Source organism: Myotis brandtii, unplaced genomic scaffold (genome assembly GCF_000412655.1).
Source record: "Myotis brandtii unplaced genomic scaffold, ASM41265v1 scaffold510, whole genome shotgun sequence".
Taxonomy (NCBI): Eukaryota; Metazoa; Chordata; class Mammalia; order Chiroptera; family Vespertilionidae; genus Myotis; species Myotis brandtii.
Window position 1 is genome coordinate 441,480 of NW_005369443.1, and position 20,734 is coordinate 462,213.

The following is a 20,734-nucleotide window of genomic DNA, read 5'->3' on the forward strand; positions in this document are numbered from 1 at the left end:
GCAACCAAGGTACATGCCCTTGACTGGATTCGAACCTGGGACCCTTCAGTCCACAGGCGGATGCTCTATCCACTGAGCCAAACTGGTCAGGGCTCATTTTACTTTTTATCCAATCCCAGGGGTTCCTCCCCCCTTTGCTTTCTCCCACCTCTCTAGTCTATCACCAGTCGATTTCATGTAACCCGCTTACGCCCCTTCCTTTGATTGCAGTGTATATAGATGTGCCATGCCATTCTCCAGGGCATTATCTCAATTCACTAAGGTTCTGCTTCCTAGCATTTGTCGACAGTTTGGCTTAAATAAACTCATAAAATTCTTTACAGGATTCAGTGGGTTTTTTACGTTAACATTACACAGACTCACTGGGGCCGAGGGCCAGTGAGCTCTTGGCCAAGCGCGCTCGGGGCGGGGCCACGGGAGCCAGGTGTTCATTTTCTAGCAAGAAGGTGGGACAAAGAGAATGAAAAAGGAGCAGTGTGTGTTCTCCCTCAACTACTTAAAAGCTGATGATCTCATTCCATTCTTAAAGCTATGAATAGAAACCCTTAGATCCCATGGCCTGTGGGGACTGCCGAGCAGTCATCGCAACTGGTTGACCGGTCATTCTGGTCGTTCTACTGTTCGGTCGCTGGGCTTTTATTATATAGGATACTTATTTTATGTTCCACATACAATTCCAGTATCTGTGACATGCATTTGACACCTTGATAGTACATGTTATGTAAAATTTTAAGAAAAAGCAAATTAGGGATGATAAAACAGGGCAGCAGAATTTGGTTCTCTCATCCCATAAACTTGGAGCTCCTGAGAAAAGTGAATCACTTTATGAGAAAAGTGAATCACTTTAGGGAATACCGAAACAAAGTTCTTTAACATGTAGAATGTAGAACTCTTTCAACCATGACTCTAGTTTTCCTTTGGAATCAAGAAGGAACTCATGGACAGAAAATAGATTAGTGATTGTCAGGGCCTCCAGGAAGGGGCAAGTGGGGAGCAACTGCTTAATAGGTATGGGGGTTTGTTTGAGGTAATGAAAAGTTTGGAGGTAGAGAGCAGTGATGATTGCATAATATTGTGTATGTACTTAGTACCACTGAACTGTATACTTCAAAATGGTCAAAATGATAAATGTTATGTTACGTGTATTTTGCCATAATAAATGAAATAAAGAACTCATGAATGCCTCCTAAGCAGCTGTGGAAAACAATTGGTTGCATTCAGTGTACACAGGAACAATCATAGAATTCCAACTACACAACAACTTCAAAGGGAGTCTACAAATCATTGGCATCACAGCCATTCTCTGGGAGTAAGACAATGGGCAGAGCCTAGTCCACAGTGACTTCACAAGCACTCAGCCACCCATACTCCCAGCCCCACCCCCACAACCTTCAAGAATGAAGCACTCAGATACCAACAAGACATATTTCAAATAGTTTAATTTAAAAAATATTCTATTCAGTGCTAAAATATGTCTTCACTCACTGTTGCCCATTTCCATTTCTTAAACTTTTATGAAACAAAAAATAAAATCACGAAGTTCAATTAAACATGCAGATTTTAAAGAAAGGGAATCTTTCTAGAAAGTCTGAGCTGAAGGAGTACTCTGGGGGATGGGTACTGTGGTCAGACTTCAAATTCTTTCTGGGGTTTTGTGGCATGAATGCTGGGGACTGTGGCAGGAGGCAGAGAATGCTGGAATGAAATGTACGGGTAAGAACAGAAAGCTGCATGTGTGTGTGGGGGGGAGATAGTTTTCTTTTGGTGGTGGTGGGGGGAATTGTCAGCAGCTAGAGAGCCCATGAGAGGCAGGATGACCTCAGAAATGGGCAGAGGTGCCAGGGCAGCAAGAAATCTATATGGACTTTTTTGCCCTCATGTGGAGAAAAACCCCTTCCCTCCAAAGTCTCTACCTAGGCATCCTCCAATAACGGCCCACAGGGCACCTAGCCCTAAGGGAAAGTCCAGACATCTACAGTCGCCATCCAATTCAAGTAACTCTTGGCACCCTCTTCTCTAAAGGGTGCCGTCCACATCTCTTTCTTCTTATAGAAGCGCCAGCAGCTCAGTCCAGAGGTTCTGGAGCAGAGACTGCTACCTGGAGGTGACAGATAAACCTTGGGATGGCTGATACTCCAGCCTACTTGGGATACAAAGAGGACATGAGCATTCCTCTTCTCAGGAACAAGCAGACATAGGTGCCAGGGAGGGAAGATGATGCAATAACCCCAAGTCCTATGTCAGCCTTCCAGAATAGAAGGCTCCTATGGGCAGGCTCTGGACCCCAGTGCTTGCCCTTAGCCCAGCAACACAGCACAGTCAGAACCAGAATGCAATAAATAGAGGCAGGGGGCCAGGAGGTGAAGGGTGCCAGGATGGTGCTAGCTTTCTGAGGCTGTCTGCGGCACTGCGGGTTGGTCCACACAGACGCGTTTCAGGGGTGGGGCACCTGAGTCTTCCTCTTCCGTGGCCATCTAGGAGCAGCCAGAACATGGAATTATAGGGCCATCCCTCTGAACCAGAACCTCCCCACCCCTAATTACAACCCAGAAGCCCAATGCCAATCTTCTCGTAGATAACCAAACATTTTCCCCTACCTTATAACCTGGAGACACTAGTTTTCCTTGCTGCTTCCCCACTCTACTACACTATAGCACATTCAACACAATATATGCAATTCACAGCAATGAAGTCCTTCCTTTTTTCTTAGAAACTGGGAAACCCAAAGTGCCTCCTTACCTGTGTCTCCAGTGGAACTGGTTCTTCCTTCGTGAGGGTGGGAGGTTCATCAGCCACTTCTGAGGCAGGCAGGGAGGGCTCTGTAAAAGCAACAAGGTCAGCAGAACTGCAAGGCCTCCTGACGCAGGAGACTCCTGTAGAATCTGCCTTAAAGCTGGGGAAGGTTTCCTAAGGCTATCTAGAGGTGCCTTGTTGAAGAGGCAACCCTGGCTGAAGAATCAACATACAGTTCTAGCTGGTTTGGCTCAGCCTACGGACTGAAGGGTCCCGGGTTCGATTCCAGTCAAGGGCACATGCCTGGGTTGTGGGCTCAATCCTTAGTGGGGGGCATGCAGGAGGCCGCCGATCAATGATTCTCTCTCATCACTGATGTTTCTTATCTCTCTCTCCCTTCCTCTCTGAAATCAATAAAAACATATATTTTTTAAAAAGAATCAACATACATAGAAACAATATATAAGAAGAAATTCACAGGAGATAATGCAAAGAGAATAAACTCTGAAGTAAGAAGGACTATAATTAGAGATACCCACGCTACCAGTTACTAACTATGTGATCTTTGATAAGCAATTAAAACTTTCTAAGACTCCACTTCTTCATCTGTAAAATGGAGATAATAGCGTCTATTTCAAGGATTTGGGAGAGAATTATACCAGGCGTTAAATATTGAAAGTGCCTCACACAGATCCTGGCGCTCACTTATATTGTTTGTTTTCTTCCTTCATTCTGTAAGGGGAAAATACAACCATTCTCCAAAGTAGCCCAAACTGTTAACAAATAGCTTGAGACTGCCAGACTCTGTGGCATTTTCTCTATCCACTTACTCCGAAGAAGAGAAACATCAACAGCAAGAGGCAAGGCCCCTCCAAGATGCTCGTCCTGACTTACCCTCAAGGATCTCCTGGCCCAGAGTAGGGGGCTGGGAGTCATCTGTGCGGAAGTCAGAGGTGTGTGCTGGGCTCAGGGACTCGCTCTGCTGGGGGCTGGGGCTTGAGTTGGTGCTGCTGTCCACCTTGAGTTGATAGACATCAGACACAGAACTCTGGTTGCTGTTTTCATCTGAAAACCAAACATGACAAAGGTAACAGCTGAGGGTGGTAATTATTCCTCAAGAGTAACTCTGGTGTCTTCTCAGGCAGCCATAGACACACCAGGTACAATGATCACTGATGCAGATGCACTCTGAACCAAAGGCAGAGCTTCATGGGGCTTCTATGCACTGCAAATTATCAACAGAGTCTAAGTTGATTAATTTAAGCATTTCCTATTTCACGACATATTCTAAGCACCAGGTGCAGCTAGAATTTTCAAATATATGCAACATGTATATTTCAGGAAGATCAGGATACAGTTAATTATTATCCACCACTTATAGTTTAGACCCTGTATTTTCTTATTGTCCAGTGGAAGAGATGGACAGTATGCCTTTCAACCTTTCTCACAACACAAGATATGTAGAAAATGATAAAATCTGTCTGGCATTCTCGGCCGTCTGAAGGAGGAGGATGGTTGTGTCTGGAAGTATTCAGCTCAGATCCTTTAGTGGTCTAGGTTCCACCCGAGGCCTCAAGGACCAAAGGAGTCCCACCTGGGAAGCTGTCTGAAGGCTTGAAATCACCACCTAAGTTAGAAATAGTTAAAAACACGGGAGTTGTGTTCATTCCTTCCTCTCCTGGTGGCTTAGTTCAGGCCTAGCCTCCAGCAAAAGCCACCTAACTGCCCTTCCTTCAGTACCATGTACTCCCACTGTACTTCACACCTCTGCCAGCATGATATTTCTAAACCCTTCAATGGTTGCCTGCTGCCAAAACAATAAAATTCAAATCCCAGTGCTTCTCTGGACAGGGAGAAGATGGCCCTATCATAACGTACAAAGTCCTTTCTCATCTCCAGTCTCACTCCCTGTTGTTAGTCCACACCAAGCTGGACCCTAAGCAAAGAGCTACTTCATGAACAGGTGTGTTTCTTGTTCTTTCTAGCCTTTCTGGAAAGTCCCTATACAGGCCAACATCGAGCTCAAGCATAATGTCCTCCAAATTTCCCAAGCTCTGTTGAGTAAAAATGACCACCTTCTCTTTTATGCTCCTGTAGTATCCTGTGCACACCTGAGTTTACTATTTTACACACCAGTTTCCTTCCATTATACTCTGTGCAGATAGGCTCTGTGGCTTATTGGTCCTTGAATTTCTTGTGCATATACCTGGCATACAGTAGGAGATCATTAAATGTTCACTGAATGAAAAGGATGAAATGGTGATCAGACTGAGAAAGGGAAGCCTCATATATGTCTCCTAGAGTTCTACAGTTATTGAATACCCCACACATAACTAGAAAACCTTTTTCTTGTATTCCTTCATATATCACACTGACCCTGGGGCAGGGACAGAGGGTTGGGGGAAAGGTTGGCAGGGGATACCTGCGTGCTCCCAGACTAGTTTTGAAGAGAAAATCGTAAGCCCTTTCTAGTCTTTACTTCTACGAAGACCACGATCTTCTATGCTAAAATGGAAGTTGCATTTTATCATAAAAAGAGAATAAAGCTCTAAAAAAAAAATAAAAGAAAGAAAAAAAGTAAGAATAAAGCTTTGTCACTTTTGAACTTAGGAGAACACTTTTTTTCTCCAAACATCATTTCCTTAACTAGGGATGATAGTAACTGCCTGGTTTGTATCACAGGCTGATGTCAGAATAAAAATGAGAAACTGAAGTGAAAGCGCTTCACAAACAGTAACTGCCACGTAGGTGTAAGAGGTCACATCATGAATGCGGTCCTGACACAGGCAGGACATTTACTGAAGACTGATTTAAGAAGCAGAACTTGTGCCAACAGGGGATAGGTAGATGCCCTAGCTTTGGGTGGCCTACTCTCAGGTACAATCATAAAGTATACTGTCTAAAGAAAAGAGCTTCTGATCCAGAAAACCAGGAATTAATGTGGTTTGTCACTTACTAGTTATGTTACTTTATATATGTAACTTCACCTCTCTGAGCCTGTTTCCTTAAATGGAAAATAAGGATACTATCATCTATCTTGCAGGGTTACTGTGAAGTATAAAAGGGAAGATTTATGTATAGTGCCTAGCAAGATACCAGCAAAACAGTAGGCACTGAAATTATACATAGAACTATTCTTATTATTAATGGGTTCATCTAAATTTTCATTTTCCTGCAAGGAAGACATATGGATGCAACTCACCCTGGAATTCAAGAAGGAGAGAGGAATTGGCTGAGGCATCAGAGGGAAAGCCATTAGGTTCCCGGGCTGCTGAACCATTCGATTTTGACTTTTCTTTCTAGAAAAGGAAAAAAAGAGGGATATGACAGAGCCAACCAGGAGACTTGCAGAGATAGAGAAGGGTGCTTTTTGAGACACCACAGAGGTCTGGATTAGGACTGAACAGGAATAATGACAGTGGTTTTGAGAATCCAGGGCCCAAGGCATAATGGAATCCTGGACAAGGTGTTCGCAAGTCTCAGTGTTTATAGCTGTAAAATGGACCCTTCCAGCGCTAATATCATGAATCAAAAGTAAAAGATAGACACATATACTTCCACTAGATTTCCCTGTGGTACTCTTCTGCTTTCTGCCCTGATCAGAATGTTCGATCCAACCCTTCCTCATGAGGATGGGTGAGAAGCACAAAATATTAATTTCGAAAAAGATTCCTATTTTAGTAGCACAGCAGGAAAAAAAAAAAGTAAGTGAAAGAAGAATGGACCTCTGACTGGAAAAAGGAAGGAGTCATTTATATGTAATGTAAGAAGTTATGGGACAAAGGGGCCCCTGCTAGCTCTATTCCTGACCAAAAAAACCCATCCATTCAAAATGTTCACCCTACTTCAATCTTTACCTATAACATCATTCCCTTCAAGCAGGATATAGGCTACACATGTTAGGGAACCACAGTGGGAAGATGAACTAGCCTGCAACAAACAAGCCCACAGGAAAGGAAATTTGCAAATGACAGCATCCCAACAGCCCAAAGTTTAAATCTGGTAATTTCAAATTCACTAATTCATACTGTTCATCATGTCTCTTTATTGTACATGCATTGTACTACTAATACAATTTTTTGTTCATAACTCTCAATCCTATCTCTGCAATAAATCAACTGTACAATTTATGCATGTCCTTCCCTTCATTTTTTCCTATACAGACATAATTTTAGTGTAATTACACTTGACCATTTTACTACATAAGCTACATAAACATGTTTTTAATAGCTGCATAATATTCCATATACCATAATTCACTTAATAACTTCTCAACTATTAGACATTTAGCTTTAACTTATTTAGGATTGTGTTTATTTATTGTTACTAGAAATAAAACCACAATGCTAAACTTTCATTTTTCCCTGGATTATTTTATTGAGATAAAATTCACACAAAAATATTCCTTCTGGATCAGAAAATATAATCATATTACTTTCCTTGAAATACACTGTACCCCACTACTCTCTGAAAGGGTACTAGTTTCACAGCACCCATGCCAACATTTGGCTTTATCATTATTTTTTTCTGATCTCTATTTTATCTTCATTTTAACGATTCTGTGTTCATGTAAAATACATACTTCACTATAGGGAATTCTGGAAGTACAGAAAAAAAAAACAAAAACCAGAGACAACCTACACATATATTTGTGTGAAAATGGGTCATATAACTTACTTCCCCTTCCTCATTCACTGCATTAAACATTTCTCTATGCAACTGAGTAATCTTCTACATCTTTTTTTATTCTTATTTATTCATTTTTATATATTTTTATTGATTTCAGAGAAGGAGAGAGAGATAGAAACATCAATGATGAGAGGGAATCATTGATCAGCTGCCTTCTGCACACCCTACACTGGGGCATATGCCCTGACCGGGAATTGAACTGTAACTGCCTGGTTCATAGGTCAAGGCTCAACCACTGAGCCACGCCGGCCCGGCTACATCTTTTTTATAATGGTTACAAAGATTTACAAAATACAGGTGCACAATAACTTAAACTTATTTAATGAATTCTGTACAATAAGTTCTCTTTTTTTATATATGTATATGTTTTCATGGATTTTTAGAGAGGAAAGGAAAGGGAGAGATAGAAACATTAATAAGAGAGAAACATTGACTAGGAATCGAACCAGTGACCTCTTGGTTCATGGGTTCATGCTCAACCACTCAACCACACTGGCCAGGCTATATTAAGATCTTTATTTTAGCCGAAACCGGTTTGGCTCAGTGGATAGAGCGTCGGCCTGCGGACTGAAGGGTCCCAGGTTCGATTCCGGTCAAGGGCATGTACCTGGGTTGCGGGCACATCCCCAGTGGGAGATGTGCAGGAGGCGGCTGATCGATGTTTCTCTCTCATCGATGTTTCTAACTCTCTATCTCTCTCCCTTCCTCTCTGTAAAAAATCAATAAAATATATTTAAAAAAAAAAAGATCTTTATTTTGCTTGCAATTTGAAACACTACAAACAATGCAGTAATGCTGAATGTTTGGCTTTATCATTAGGTATATTTAAGCATATTTTATACACATATGATTATCTCCTGAGGATAAACTCCTAGAGATAAAACTTGCATATTTAAGGAATAAATATTTAAAACTTTTTACCCCTTCTGTTTTACTGACTCAGTTATACATGACAAATAAAACTGTAAGATATTTAAAGTGTACATAATGGTGACTTGATATACATATAGGGTGCCCCCCCCAAAAAAATATATATATACACACACTTTGAATAATTATAAAGGCAGTGTTTAGTAAAGTAAATTTTATGTTCAAAACTGAGCTATCAGCTGTTAAAGTGTGTACACATTTTTTGGGGACACACTGTATACATTTGTGAAAGGATTCCAACAGTCTAACTAATTAACACATCCATCACTGAAAGCTCTTATGATCAACTTGACCTGTAAAGTTTGTGCCAATTAACACTCCCATCAGCAGTGAGTGTCCCACTCCCTGTATCCTTCATAATTTTTTCTTTACCAATTTGATCATCATTTTCCATTTTTCCTAATCTAACAGGTCTATGCTAGTACCTTAGAAGATGGCACACCACCATGAATCACTAGAGGGCAGATAAACTGATGGACCTCTGGGCCCAGCTCAGAAAGCAACACAAACACTGCAAGAAGCCCTCAAGAGAGACAAAGGGAGCTGAGTCCCAGAGAGAATTTGAATAGGAAAGGACCAGGGACTTAAATGGTAAAAATGAGTTGGGGGAGGTGGGGGAGGGGTTGATTCTAGCAGTAATGGCCTCACAGGTGCCAGGGATGTATGAAGAATAAAGAGTGGCTCCATAGCCCTCCTAACATTCACCTTGGGCTTGGCAATGACAAGGGAGGATGGTTGCTCCTATATTAAGGTAGCACATGGAAGAATGGTACTAGGGAGTTCCCTGGGAGGCAGGGGAAGATGGTAGAGGGAACTCCATCCCTTAAATTCATTTAGAGGAGGGAAACCAGGGTTTAGGCTTATATACTCCCTCAGTTACATATTATTTTAGCCAAGGCAGGGTAGAGTCCCAAGGGAATAAAAGATAAGTGTACAGAAAACACTAACCAGATATTGGAGGATAACAAGCACCATGAAAGACAATAAACAGAACAAGCTATACCAGAATGGCAATGGCACAGAAGAATTTAAATAAAACACATAGTGAGTCTGCTCACATAGATAAGGATGATACTGGAAAGTTGTTTTGAAGAAGAATCAATACAGGAAATTGGTATAATTGTTCAAAATAAAAAGTAAATGAGTTTAGTAGCAGAAATAGATATAGTTTAAGAAAGGATTAATGAGCAAAAACTGGGTTGAGAAATTAAAATAGGGAAATGAGGAAAGAATAGCGAGATGAAATAAATGAGAGAAAAGTTCAGAAATAAAGAAGCTAGATGTGAACATTACAGGATAGTTTTATAGAAGTCCTAGAAGATCAGAGAGAGAATAAATTCTAAAAGTTCCCAGAAATACAAGAGGATAACTACAAAGAATCAAGAATCAGACTGACATCAGATTTCTCACCAGAAACACAACTGAGTAATAATTTTAAAATGCTGAAAGAAAATAATTTGGAACCTAGAATTTCATATAGAGGTCAACTAAACATGAAAGTAAAACAAAGATATTTTCAGGAATAAAAACATGTTTTCTTTTTATTCCTAAAAATATCAATTAAACATGAAATGATCAACAAAACATAAAAATAAAATAAAGATATTTTTAGGAATAAAAAGATATTTTCAGAAAGTTCTACAAAAGCCCTCTGTGAAAAAATTTTGAAGGATGGATTCCAGCAAGAGAAATGAATCTAGGAGAAAATAATAATAAATAGGTGGCAAAAACCCTGGCTGGTTTGGCTCCATGGATAGAGCGTTGGCCTGTGGACTGGAGAGTCCCGGGTTTGATTCCATTCAAGGGCACATGCTCGGGTTGCAGGCTCAATCCCCGAGGGGGGAGGGCGTGCAAGAGGCAGCCAATCAATGATTCTCTCTCATCACTGATGTTTCTATCTCGCTCTCCCTTCCTCTCTGAAATCAATAAAAATAAAAATAGGTGGCAAAGGGTTAGTAAATAATTAGTAATGTTAACTTTGGCTAGTTAAGCAATGACTAAAATAAGAAATATCTGCAAAAACTGAAATATATGAACTGAATAGCCTATATAATAAAAGCTTAATATGCAAATCAACCAAACAGCTGAACAACCGGTCGCTATGACGTGCACTGACCACCTGGGGGCAGATGCTCAACGCAGGAGCTGCTCCTGCATTGAGTGTCTGCCCCCTCCCCCCTGAGAGGGAGGCAACAGGCGGTGGCGGTGATCGGGGGGTGGGGCCAGCCAGCGGGCAGTGCCAGGCCGCCAGCCAAGGTGGGTGCCAGCGGGGGCACCCCGATCACCCTGCCCACCAGTCGCCCCACAGATCGGCTCTGATCGCTGGCCAGGCCTAGGGACCCTACCCTATATGGGAACAGTCTCTTAGATTTAAAAATTAAAACCTGGCAAGGCTACTCTAACACTGAAAAAACAGGATGATGCAGCGATGACATGCATGGACCCTGGCTTGCACATTTTGTGGTCAGCCCTGATCCTGACACTTACAACTGTGTGACAAAGCCAATTACTTAACTTCTCTTTGCTTCAGTTTTTCCACCCATAAGATGGGGAAAATGGTACTACTGCCTCAATAGGATTATGTTATGTACTACTTTTTATAATCAGGGCAAAAAAATGTAGCTGCCCATAGAACAGCAAGATGCCTTTCACCTGTATGAAAAGTATGGTCATTGGTGCATGCAGCATCCCGGATTGTGAGAGGGATGTCCAACTCGGGGATCAGGCCTGAACCAGCAGTCGGACATCCCCCGAGGGCACAGGCCGGGCTGAGGGACACCCCCCACCCCGTGCAAGAATTTCGTGCACCGGGCCTCTAGTATAATCTAAAATTCCAGTCAAAACTAAGGACAAGGGCCCAGCCGGTATGCCTCAGTAGTTGAGCATCAGCCCATGAATCACGAGGTCACAGTTGATTCCTGGTCAGGGCACATGCCCAGCTTTCAGGCTCCATCCGATCCCCTGGTAGGGGGCGTGCAGGAAGCAGCCGATTGATGTTTCTATCTCTCTCTCTCCCTCTCCCTTTCTCTGTCTAAAATCAATAAAAATATATTTAGAAAAAAAGAATTAAAAAATATTTCCTTAGAAAAGATATTTACATATTAAAAACAACAACTAAGGACAAGGTAAGGATAGAAGTGGGGGAGGGGCAGAGACCATAGGTGGGGAAAATGTTGTGGGTATTACCAGGTTCAGAGGGAAAATACAGATTTTGATACACTTTACAGGGAAACATAATGAGTCTTAAGTTAGAGGTAGCCAATAGAAAAATAGAAAAAAGAACTTAAAATCACCAGAAGAAAATTTAGTCACCAGAAGGTAAAGAGAGGGGGAAAAAAGCAAGTGTATTATGGCAGAAATCCTCGTCCATATTAATAGAACTTTTTTGTTGTTGTTAATCCCACCTGAGGATATTTTTTTCCATTGCTTTTTTTTTTTAGAGAAAAGTGTGAGGGAGGAAGGAAGGGGGAGTGGGGGAGAGGGAGAGACAGAGAGAGATGGACATAGACTAGTTGCCTCCTGCACACACCCTGACTGGGGCTGAGAACCAAACATGCAACTCAGGTACGTGCCCTTGACCATACCTGGGGGTGGGGGGTGAGGGTGGACGACGACCACGCTCCAACCACTGAGCAACGCCAGCCAGGGCATATTAATAGAATTTTTAGGTGGTCATATTTTCTCAGTCTTCCCAGGCACTAGATGTACCACAAGCTATTATGAACACTTATAGTATATCCTGAGGCAACTTCTAGGAAACTACTTAAACTCCTGAAAATACCATTTGCCATCTTTCTACTCCTCCTGCTGCCTGGTATCTGAATGTGCTGAGTGAATGGCTAAAGCTTAACCTTGGAATACAAGGTCAAAAATGGAGCAGAGAAATGGGGAACTGTTTAATGGGTATGAAGTTTTAGTTTTACAAGATGAAAAGTTCTGGAGATTGGTTGTAAAACAAGGTAAATATATGTAACACTACTGCACTGAACTAAACACAAAAAATGATAAGATGGTAAATTTTATGGTGTGTATTTTACCACAATTAATTAAAAAGAGTAAAATGAATAGTGTCACTAGTCTCTAAAATTATTATTATTATTAATCCTCACCAAAGAATATGTTTCCCTTGCTTTTCTTAGAGAGAGAAGAAGGGAGAGACAGAGAGAGGCAGAGAGAGAGAGAGAGGCAGAGAGAGAGAGGTAGAGAGAGAGAGAGAAATATCGATCATACACGCCCAGGTTGGAGATCAAACCTGAAACCTAGGTATGTGTTCTGACTGGGAATCAAACCCACAACCTTTTGGTGCACTGAACCAACACTCCAACCAACTAAGCCACCCAGCCAGGACTCTAAAATAATTTTTAAAAAATATATTTTTATTGATTTCAGAGAGGAAGGGACAGGGAGAGAGAGATAGAAACATCAATGATGAGAGAGAATCATTGATTGGCTGCCTCCTGCACACCCCCCTACTGGGGACCAAGTGCACAACCCGGGCATATGCCCTTGACCGGAATCGAAACTGGGACCCTTCAGTCTGTAGGCTGATGCTCCATCCACTGAGCCAAACCAGCTAGGGCTAAAATGATTTTTTTAAAATATATTTTTATTGATTTCAGAGAGGAAGGAAGAGGGAGAGAGAGAAAAACATCCACAATGAGAGAGAATCATTGATCGGCTGCCTCCTGCAAGTTCCCCACTGGGGGATCAAGCCCACAACCCGGGCATGTGCCCTTGACCGGAATCGAACCTGGGACCTTTCAGTTCGTAGGCCGACGCTCTATCCACTGAGCCAAACCAGTTAGGGCTAAAATGATTTTTTAAAGAAACAAAAAGATTAGAAGAAGCTAGGTCCTTAGGGACTCTTGGATCAGAACCACCACACTAGTTCTGATGTTTCTCTTTGAAAAGAGATTTCTTAAGACATTCAAGAAAAATCTTAATTATGTTGTCTATGTTAAAATTAAAAAGTTTTTTTTTACTCAGGCAGCATAAAGACAGTGCAAAGACAAGCCATGGAATGGGAAATGGTATGGGTAGTATATAATTTAAAGAATTTGTGACCAGAACACAGACAATTACAAGTCATAAGAAAAAGACCAGAGGCAAATACACTTAAATATGCACTTCCTAAAAGAGGAAACCCAAAAGGCTAATAAACATAGGAAAGGTCAATGTCATTTGACCATAAACAAAGGTCAAAGCTCAATGTCATTAGTAATGACACAATTTGTCATCAAATTAAAACCAAGATGAGATAACTTTACATATAAATCTAACAATACTGTGTTTTTTTTGTTTGTTTTTTAAATATATTTTATTGATTTTTTACAAAGAGGAAGGGAGAGGGATAGAGGGTTAGAAACATCGATGAGAGAGAAATATCGATCAGCTGCCTCCTACACACCCCCTACTGGGGATGTGCCCACAACCAAGGTACATGCCCTTGACCGGAATTGAACCCGGGACCTTTTAGTCTGCTCTATCCACTGAGCCAAACCAGTTAGGGCTAACAATACTAATTGTTGATAAGGATTTAAAACAAGAACTCCCCTATTTCTGGTGGGAATATACAGGGGTGGGCAAAAGTAAATTTATAGTTGTGAGGTTATCCTTGTATTATTATATATTTCTTAATTATTGTATTACATGTCTTTTTATTATTTTGTATCCTTACTTATGATTTATCTTTTTTTCCTTTATTTTATTTTCCCCCCATCACCATTTATACACTCTTCCCTTTCCACCCACCTCCCTTCCTCCGATTTAAATTCTAGGTAATGATGGCTGGTAATTTAATCAATGACCAGTGAAAGTGGACACTTAAACCTACTTTTGCCCACCCTTGTAAACTGGTACAATCACTCACTTTGGGAAATAGTTTAGCATTAGCTAGTTTAAGTAAAAAACACAGCCACCCAAGACCCACAATTCCACTCCTAGGAAAACTAATCTACATGTTGACTCACATTCTGAATTAGGAGCATTGTTCCTAGTATCCCAAACTGGGAACACCCCAACATCCATGTACAGGAGATTCAGAAAGATAAATTATGGTATAGTTCTATAATGAAATTCCATGTAGCAACTAAAAAGAACAAATAGCTCCAAAGACAACATGGATGAATTTTATAAACATAATGCTAAGCAAAAAGAACAAGATACACAAAAATAGACATTTCATGATACTGTTTATATAAAGTTAAAAATGTTTGCAAATGACTAGAGAAGTGGTAAGAAAAACAAAAGTAGGAGCAACATTTCCTCTAGAGGGGAGGGACGGGTTGCTGGAAAGAGTCACACAGAGGCCTCTGGCAGAGTTGGCAATGCTCTATTTTCTTTCTTTTTTTGGTTGGTTAATCCTCACCCAAGCATATTTTTTCATTGATTTTTAGAGAGTAGAAGAAAGGGAGGGGGGAAAAGAAACATCGATGTGAGAGAGACACATAGATTGGTTGCCTCCCACAAGCAGGATCGAACCTGCAACCCTCAGGTGCATGGACCAACGTTCTAACCACTAAGCTACACCAGCTACAGCCAATACTCTATTTTCTGACCTGGGTTTTTTGTTTGTTTTTTTTTTTTAAATATATATATATATATTTTTTTTATATTTTATTGACTTTTTACAGAGAGGAAGGGAGAGGAATAGAGAGTTAGAAACATCAATGAGAGAGAAACATCGATCAGCTGCCTCCTGCACACTCCCTACTGGGGATGTGCCCGAAACCAAGGTACATGCCCTTGACCGGAATCGAACCTGGGACCCTTGAGTCCTCAGGCTGACGCTCTATCCACTGAGCCAAACCGGTCAGGGCTAAAATATATTTTAATTGATTTCAGAGAGGAAGGGAGAGGGAGAGAGAGAGATATTGGGGATCAAGCCCGCAACCCAGACATATGCCCTTCACTGGAATCGAACCCACGACCCTTCAGTCCACAGGCTGATGCTTGACCCACTGAGCCAATAGAAATAGAGGTAGCCAAAAGAGGTAATCAATAGAAAGTAGAGGTAGCCAATAGAAAGTAGAGGTAGCCAATAGAGGTAGCCAATAGAAAGCAGAGGTAGCCAATAGAAGGCTAGGGCTGACCTGGGTTGTTTTGACAAGAGTATCAGCTTTATACAGACAGTCCTCGGGTTACGTCGAACTCGACGTACGTCGTTTCGTGGTTATGTTGCCATCTCCCATTTATTTATAAAAAAAAAAAGTTCTGTCATTTCTACATATGTACATATGTGCTTTATGTTTTTTATTATTTATTTACCACAAGTAAAGGTCAAGAATTGTTATCTTTCTTTTAAATTTTTTTTATTGTTTCACTTCATTACTGCTGTGTATGTGCTCCATGTGAGTGACGTAGGTGCTTATGTTCCGACTTACTGCGAAAATCACATTACGTTCGTGCCATACGAACGGATGTCTGACATAACCAGAGGACCTACTGTATTTATTCATTACTAGAGACCTGGTGCACGAATTCGTGCATGGGTGGGGTCCGGCCAGGGGGAGGGGCCGCAGGAGGTTGGCCAGCCAGCTCCGCCCTCAATCGGGCTGGTTGGCCAGCCACAGTGAATGTCATAGCAACCAGTCGTTCCAGTCGTTCCGGTCGCTTGGCTTTTATCTATATATATAAAAGCCCAGCGAGCGACCGGTGGAATGACCGGTTGACCAGTCGCTATGACACGCACTGACCACCAGGGGGCAGATGCTCAATGCAAAACCCTTGCATTGAGCATCTGCCCCCTGGTGGTCAGTGCGTGTCATAGCGACCTGACCTGTGGTCAGTGCACTCCCACAAGGGGAGCGCCACTCAGCTGACCGGGATGAGCGGCGCTCCCACAGCAGACTGATCCCCGCAGTCCACATGTCCCCCCACAGTGCAAGAATCCATGCACCGAGCCTCTAGTACAGTGATGGCGAACCTGACACATGTGTCAGAGGTGACACGCGAACTCATTTTTTTGGTTGATTTTTCTTTGTTAAATGGCATTTAAATATATAAAATAAATATCAAAAATATAAGTCTTTGTTTTACTAAGGTTGCAAATATCAAAAAATTTCTATATGTGACACGGCACCAGAGTTAAGTTAGGGTTTTTCAAAATGCTGACACGCCGAGCTAAAAAGGTTCGCCATCACTGCTCCAGTATATATAGAATACTGTGCATTTATGTTTCAATTACTTTTTTTTAAAAAATATATTTTATTGATTTTTTTACAGAAAGGAAGGGAGAGGGGTAGAGAGTTAGAAACATCGATGAGAGAGAAACATCGATCAGCTGCCTCCTGCACACTCCCTACTGGGGATGTGCCCACAACCAAGGTACATGCCCTTGACCGGAATCGAACCTGGGACCCTTGAGTCCTCAGGCTGATGCTCTATCCACTGAGCCAAACCGGTTAGGGCTGTTTCACTTACTTTTATGTCTGTTTTATATTTGAGATTTTTCAAAAACAATTAGGGGAAAAGAGTTGGAGACAATCTGGGTGTTTTATTACCCAGGAAATGTGTACATGAATGTGAACACTATATAAAAGAATACAGTGCAAGGGTCAAAGGTAGTAACTGTATTTACAATTATAGAAACATGGAGAGTTCTCAAAAACAAGGCTGAACAAAGGAGAATGGAGGTTTATAGCACAATGCTACATTTAGATGTAAACCTTTAAAAACACCAACATGAAACAATGCTATGTATTTTTCAAGAATACACAGGTGTCCAAATAAACCCATGGAAGAGGAATTAGAAAGGCATATATACATATAAAACATATAAAAATACACTGCAGTGAATAGCTAACTGGATAAAAACAGGAGTCAGCAAACTTTTTCTTAAAGGGCCAGATAATAAATATTTTAGACTTTGCAGACCATTAGGTCTTATGGCAACTATTCAACTCTACCATTATAACTCAAAAGCAGAAGGAAACCAATGGGCATACCTGAATTCCAATAAGGCTACACTGACACTCACAGCAGGATGGGCTATAGTTCACCAAGCCCTGGAAAAGGGGAATGGGTTAAGGAAAGGGAATACAGGGAAAATATAAAGGGAGGCTCTGTGTGGGCCAATGACAGAGGATGTCTTTACATATTTCCAACTCAATTCTGGGGAAATAAACTCCTTTATCATTAAGAGGTAATCAAAGAAAGAAAACAGTACCTTTTTTTGTTGGGATTTTCTTCCACACTTACCTCCTTGTTGTCGGTCACAGGAACCCACTTAAATATCCTAAGGGATGTGTCACCCACAGTAACCCATTTTTTCTCCCTAAAAGAAAAATACTTCTTAGGACTGATAAAACAATAAAATAGATTTTCTGTTCATAACTTGGGCTTTCCTACTTCTCAGCAAATCATTCCTTCAATCTTCAATGTTTTCTAACTTCCTTTCCATCAAATTACCTTAACTTTCAGTGCAAAATCATCCCTTTCAGAAAAACTTCTGTCAAATTCCTTTGGCTCTGAACTCTCTACTTGTCATTTTTCCTAATGTACAGAATACCAACGCCTTTTTCCCCCTAACATACTAACCAATATAGAGTACCAGCACATTTCCAAACTCAGGTATCTATCTAGCATCTTTTTCTTTTCAAAAAATAATTCAATTTCACAGATACTTATAAGGCCCTCCAGGATATAAAGGATGTATAAGATATAGTTCCTACCTGGGGAGCTCATAGGAGTGAAAAAGATAAGGAAAAGATTGAAGGTGACAAGGATGAGAAGGCTGAAAGACAGAGTAAGACTAGGATATCCCATGGATGGGAGAACTTCTATGACTCCTATGGAACTCTGGGTTGAAACACAAACTCCATTTAAAAATAATCACAGGCCAGGATGCTTCCAGCTAACAGAATAAAGGCTTACACTGGTTTCTGGAAGAGGTGAAGGCCAAGCCATGGAAGAACTGCTTTAAGGTTTTATTTTCCAGAGGAAGTAACTTTTGAGATAAGCCTTAAACAAATGAGAAGCTTAATCTTTTCCCAGGCACATACCTAGGGAAAGGCAAGTGACATTCTTGAATATGGCAGAAAATTGTGGACAAGCGGGGGGTGGGGGGTAGGGGGTGTGTGTGTGCTGAAATTACTTCTGAAAGTTTCAAGTCCACATCTGATAACATAAAAAAAGCAAAAACTGTTGTTACTTTTGCTATTGAGGATGTTATTCAGCAAATAACATCACAGGAACATAAAGAAGAGACTGTGATATAACAGAAAGAATGAATTAAAGACTTAGAATATTGGAAGTTAATTCCTGGACAAGACACTCCATTTCCTCATTTATTTAACAAATATTTAATATACAAGACCTTGTGCTAGGCCCTAGGCACACAAGAACAATATGCATAGTCCCTACCCTCACAGAGCCTGCACTCCAGTTAGAAACAGACATCAAACAACTCATTTCATTGTCAGTCACTTAATCATTAGGTTAACCATATCAAATTGCCACTTTTGTAGGTTAAAAATCAAATATAGGAAATGTCTTATGGTTTAATCCAATGCAATTGTGGAAAGTTTTATGAAGGGGATCCGATCTAGATTGGGGGTCCTGAAAGGTGTCCTTGAGGAACCAACTTTTGAGCTGAGCTATGAGTTAACTAGGCAAGGGGGATGTAAGTCTGAGGAAGGATGCCGGGCAGCTGGAATAGTAGTGTGGCTCTAATTGAAAGATGGCCAGCACCCTGGGAAAGAGGGCAGTTTGAGCCAGGCAGGTGAGGCAGGCAGGACCAGGTTTGGTCTCACAAGCAAGAAGAGGTCACTGAAGCATTATTTTCTTAGCAGGGGAGTACTCTGATGAGATCTGCACTTGAGAAAAATATTGTCACACTGAGTGAAATGTGAGCAATGGACCAAGGACTGAGCAGAGCTGAAACAGGGAGATCACAGGGAGGCTGGGGGAGAGAGGATGTCAGCTGGCTTAGGCTACTAGTGGGGGCAGAGAATACCGGAAGAGAAAGAAAGGTGTGCCAACTCTTAGATTTCACACAAAAATACCCAGAATTACATTTGGAGGGGAAAAATCATGATTATAATGGGTCCCAACTATACACGAAGACTTTGGATATAGAGGAATAAGGAACTTGATCTTGTGGGGAAATGAGCAAACACCAGGTAAGAAGCCCCTAAAAGGGGTGGAGAGTGAAAGACAGGAGGGCTTTGGTAAGGCTTCCTGGAGGGAGTTAACACCTAACAGGGCTTTAAAGTTATTAATAATCATCAACTAGAGAAAAGCACTCAAGAAGGTGGCATAAGTCAGAGAAAGATAAGTATCACATGATACTCATATGTGGAATCTAATGAACCAAGTAAACTGATGGGGAAAAAAAACTATGTCCCAGAGATACAGAAGCATGAACAGACTGTTGAACCTCAAAGGGAAGGCAGCGGAGGGTGAGTGGAAAGGGATCAACCAATGAACTTATATGCATAACCCGTGGACACAGACAATGGGGTGGTGAGGGCCTGGGACGGGGGCGGGGGAAGGGACGGGAGCGGCCTGGAAGAGGTTAAGGGGGGAAAGGAGGACCTATGTAATACTTTCAAAATATTTTTTTAAAAAGTTGGCACAAGTAGTTGGCTGTGCAACTTTAATGTGGTAATACGGCGTTCCTGATACAAAATAGGCAGTCAACTAGCGTCTGCAAAGAACATTACATGAGCCGTTTCTAAACGAGAAGCAGGTCTCGACTCCTCTACCCTCAGCTCCCAGGGCACTAAGAGAAAATGCCTACACAGTTCAGAGTGCGTCTGGTATTAGGGGAGAGAGTTCTGATTTCCACACCAAGTTTGCTCCTGTGCCAGGTAGGTACCAGGTACCTCTCACCAAACTTAGAGTGCTCAGTCTGGCGGACGGGATACTCAGATTGTTGGTTAACATATGGGACAGTTCACAAAGCAAAAGCCTACAGAGGCGGGCATACGCGGAGTCAAAACCGCACCAGGATTGGTGAGAGCAGCATCTTCCAGACCAAAGCGACCGGAAGCCGGCATCTCCTCTGGCGACACACCGCCTACTGACAGGTGGGTGTGGCCACGAGCCGGTCGAGCCGCTAATTGGTCAGGGCTGGCGCGCCCTCTGAACTCACGCCGACGCGAGCGGCACTCTCCTCCCGCCTTCTCCGGCTCCCCCCTTCCCCCCACTCAAGCGCCAGTCGGTGGACTCACACCCCGCCTGCCGGTCTGGTGCTCCTCTGGGCCTGGACCGGCGAACCCCGCCAGCACCCTCGGCCCCAGCCTCGGCCCCTCACCATTTCCGCACTTTCTCGATGGCAGCCATCACCTTCTTGATGTCGTCCTTGGCCCGGCTGCGGGTCTCGGCCCTGACTGACCTGCCCGACATGGCGGCGGCGGGAGCGGCGGGGGCGGCGGGAGCC

At 42.1% G+C, this 20,734-nt stretch overlaps 1 protein-coding gene across 2 annotated transcripts in view; it reads right to left on the reverse strand.

Moving 5' to 3' along the window:
• BCL7B (B-cell CLL/lymphoma 7B) overlaps positions 1-20,728 on the reverse strand; it is a 22,760-nt gene extending 2,032 nt beyond the window's left edge. The window contains exons 1-6 of one of the 2 annotated variants that reach the window (XM_005877197.2): positions 20,609-20,728; positions 17,551-17,626; positions 5,936-6,032; positions 3,628-3,798; positions 2,740-2,819; positions 1,423-2,474 (exon numbers count right to left, since the gene is read on the reverse strand). In XM_005877197.2, coding sequence (XP_005877259.1) covers positions 2,382-2,474; positions 2,740-2,819; positions 3,628-3,798; positions 5,936-6,032; positions 17,551-17,626; positions 20,609-20,700 — 609 coding nt within the window. In that variant the 5' untranslated portion in view covers positions 20,701-20,728 and the 3' untranslated portion in view covers positions 1,423-2,381. Of the gene's footprint in view, positions 1-1,422; positions 2,475-2,739; positions 2,820-3,627; positions 3,799-5,935; positions 6,033-17,550; positions 17,627-20,608 lie in introns of those variants that run through there. The other variant, XM_014548518.1, reaches the window with a different exon arrangement.
• Positions 20,729-20,734: the final 6 nt, after the last annotated feature.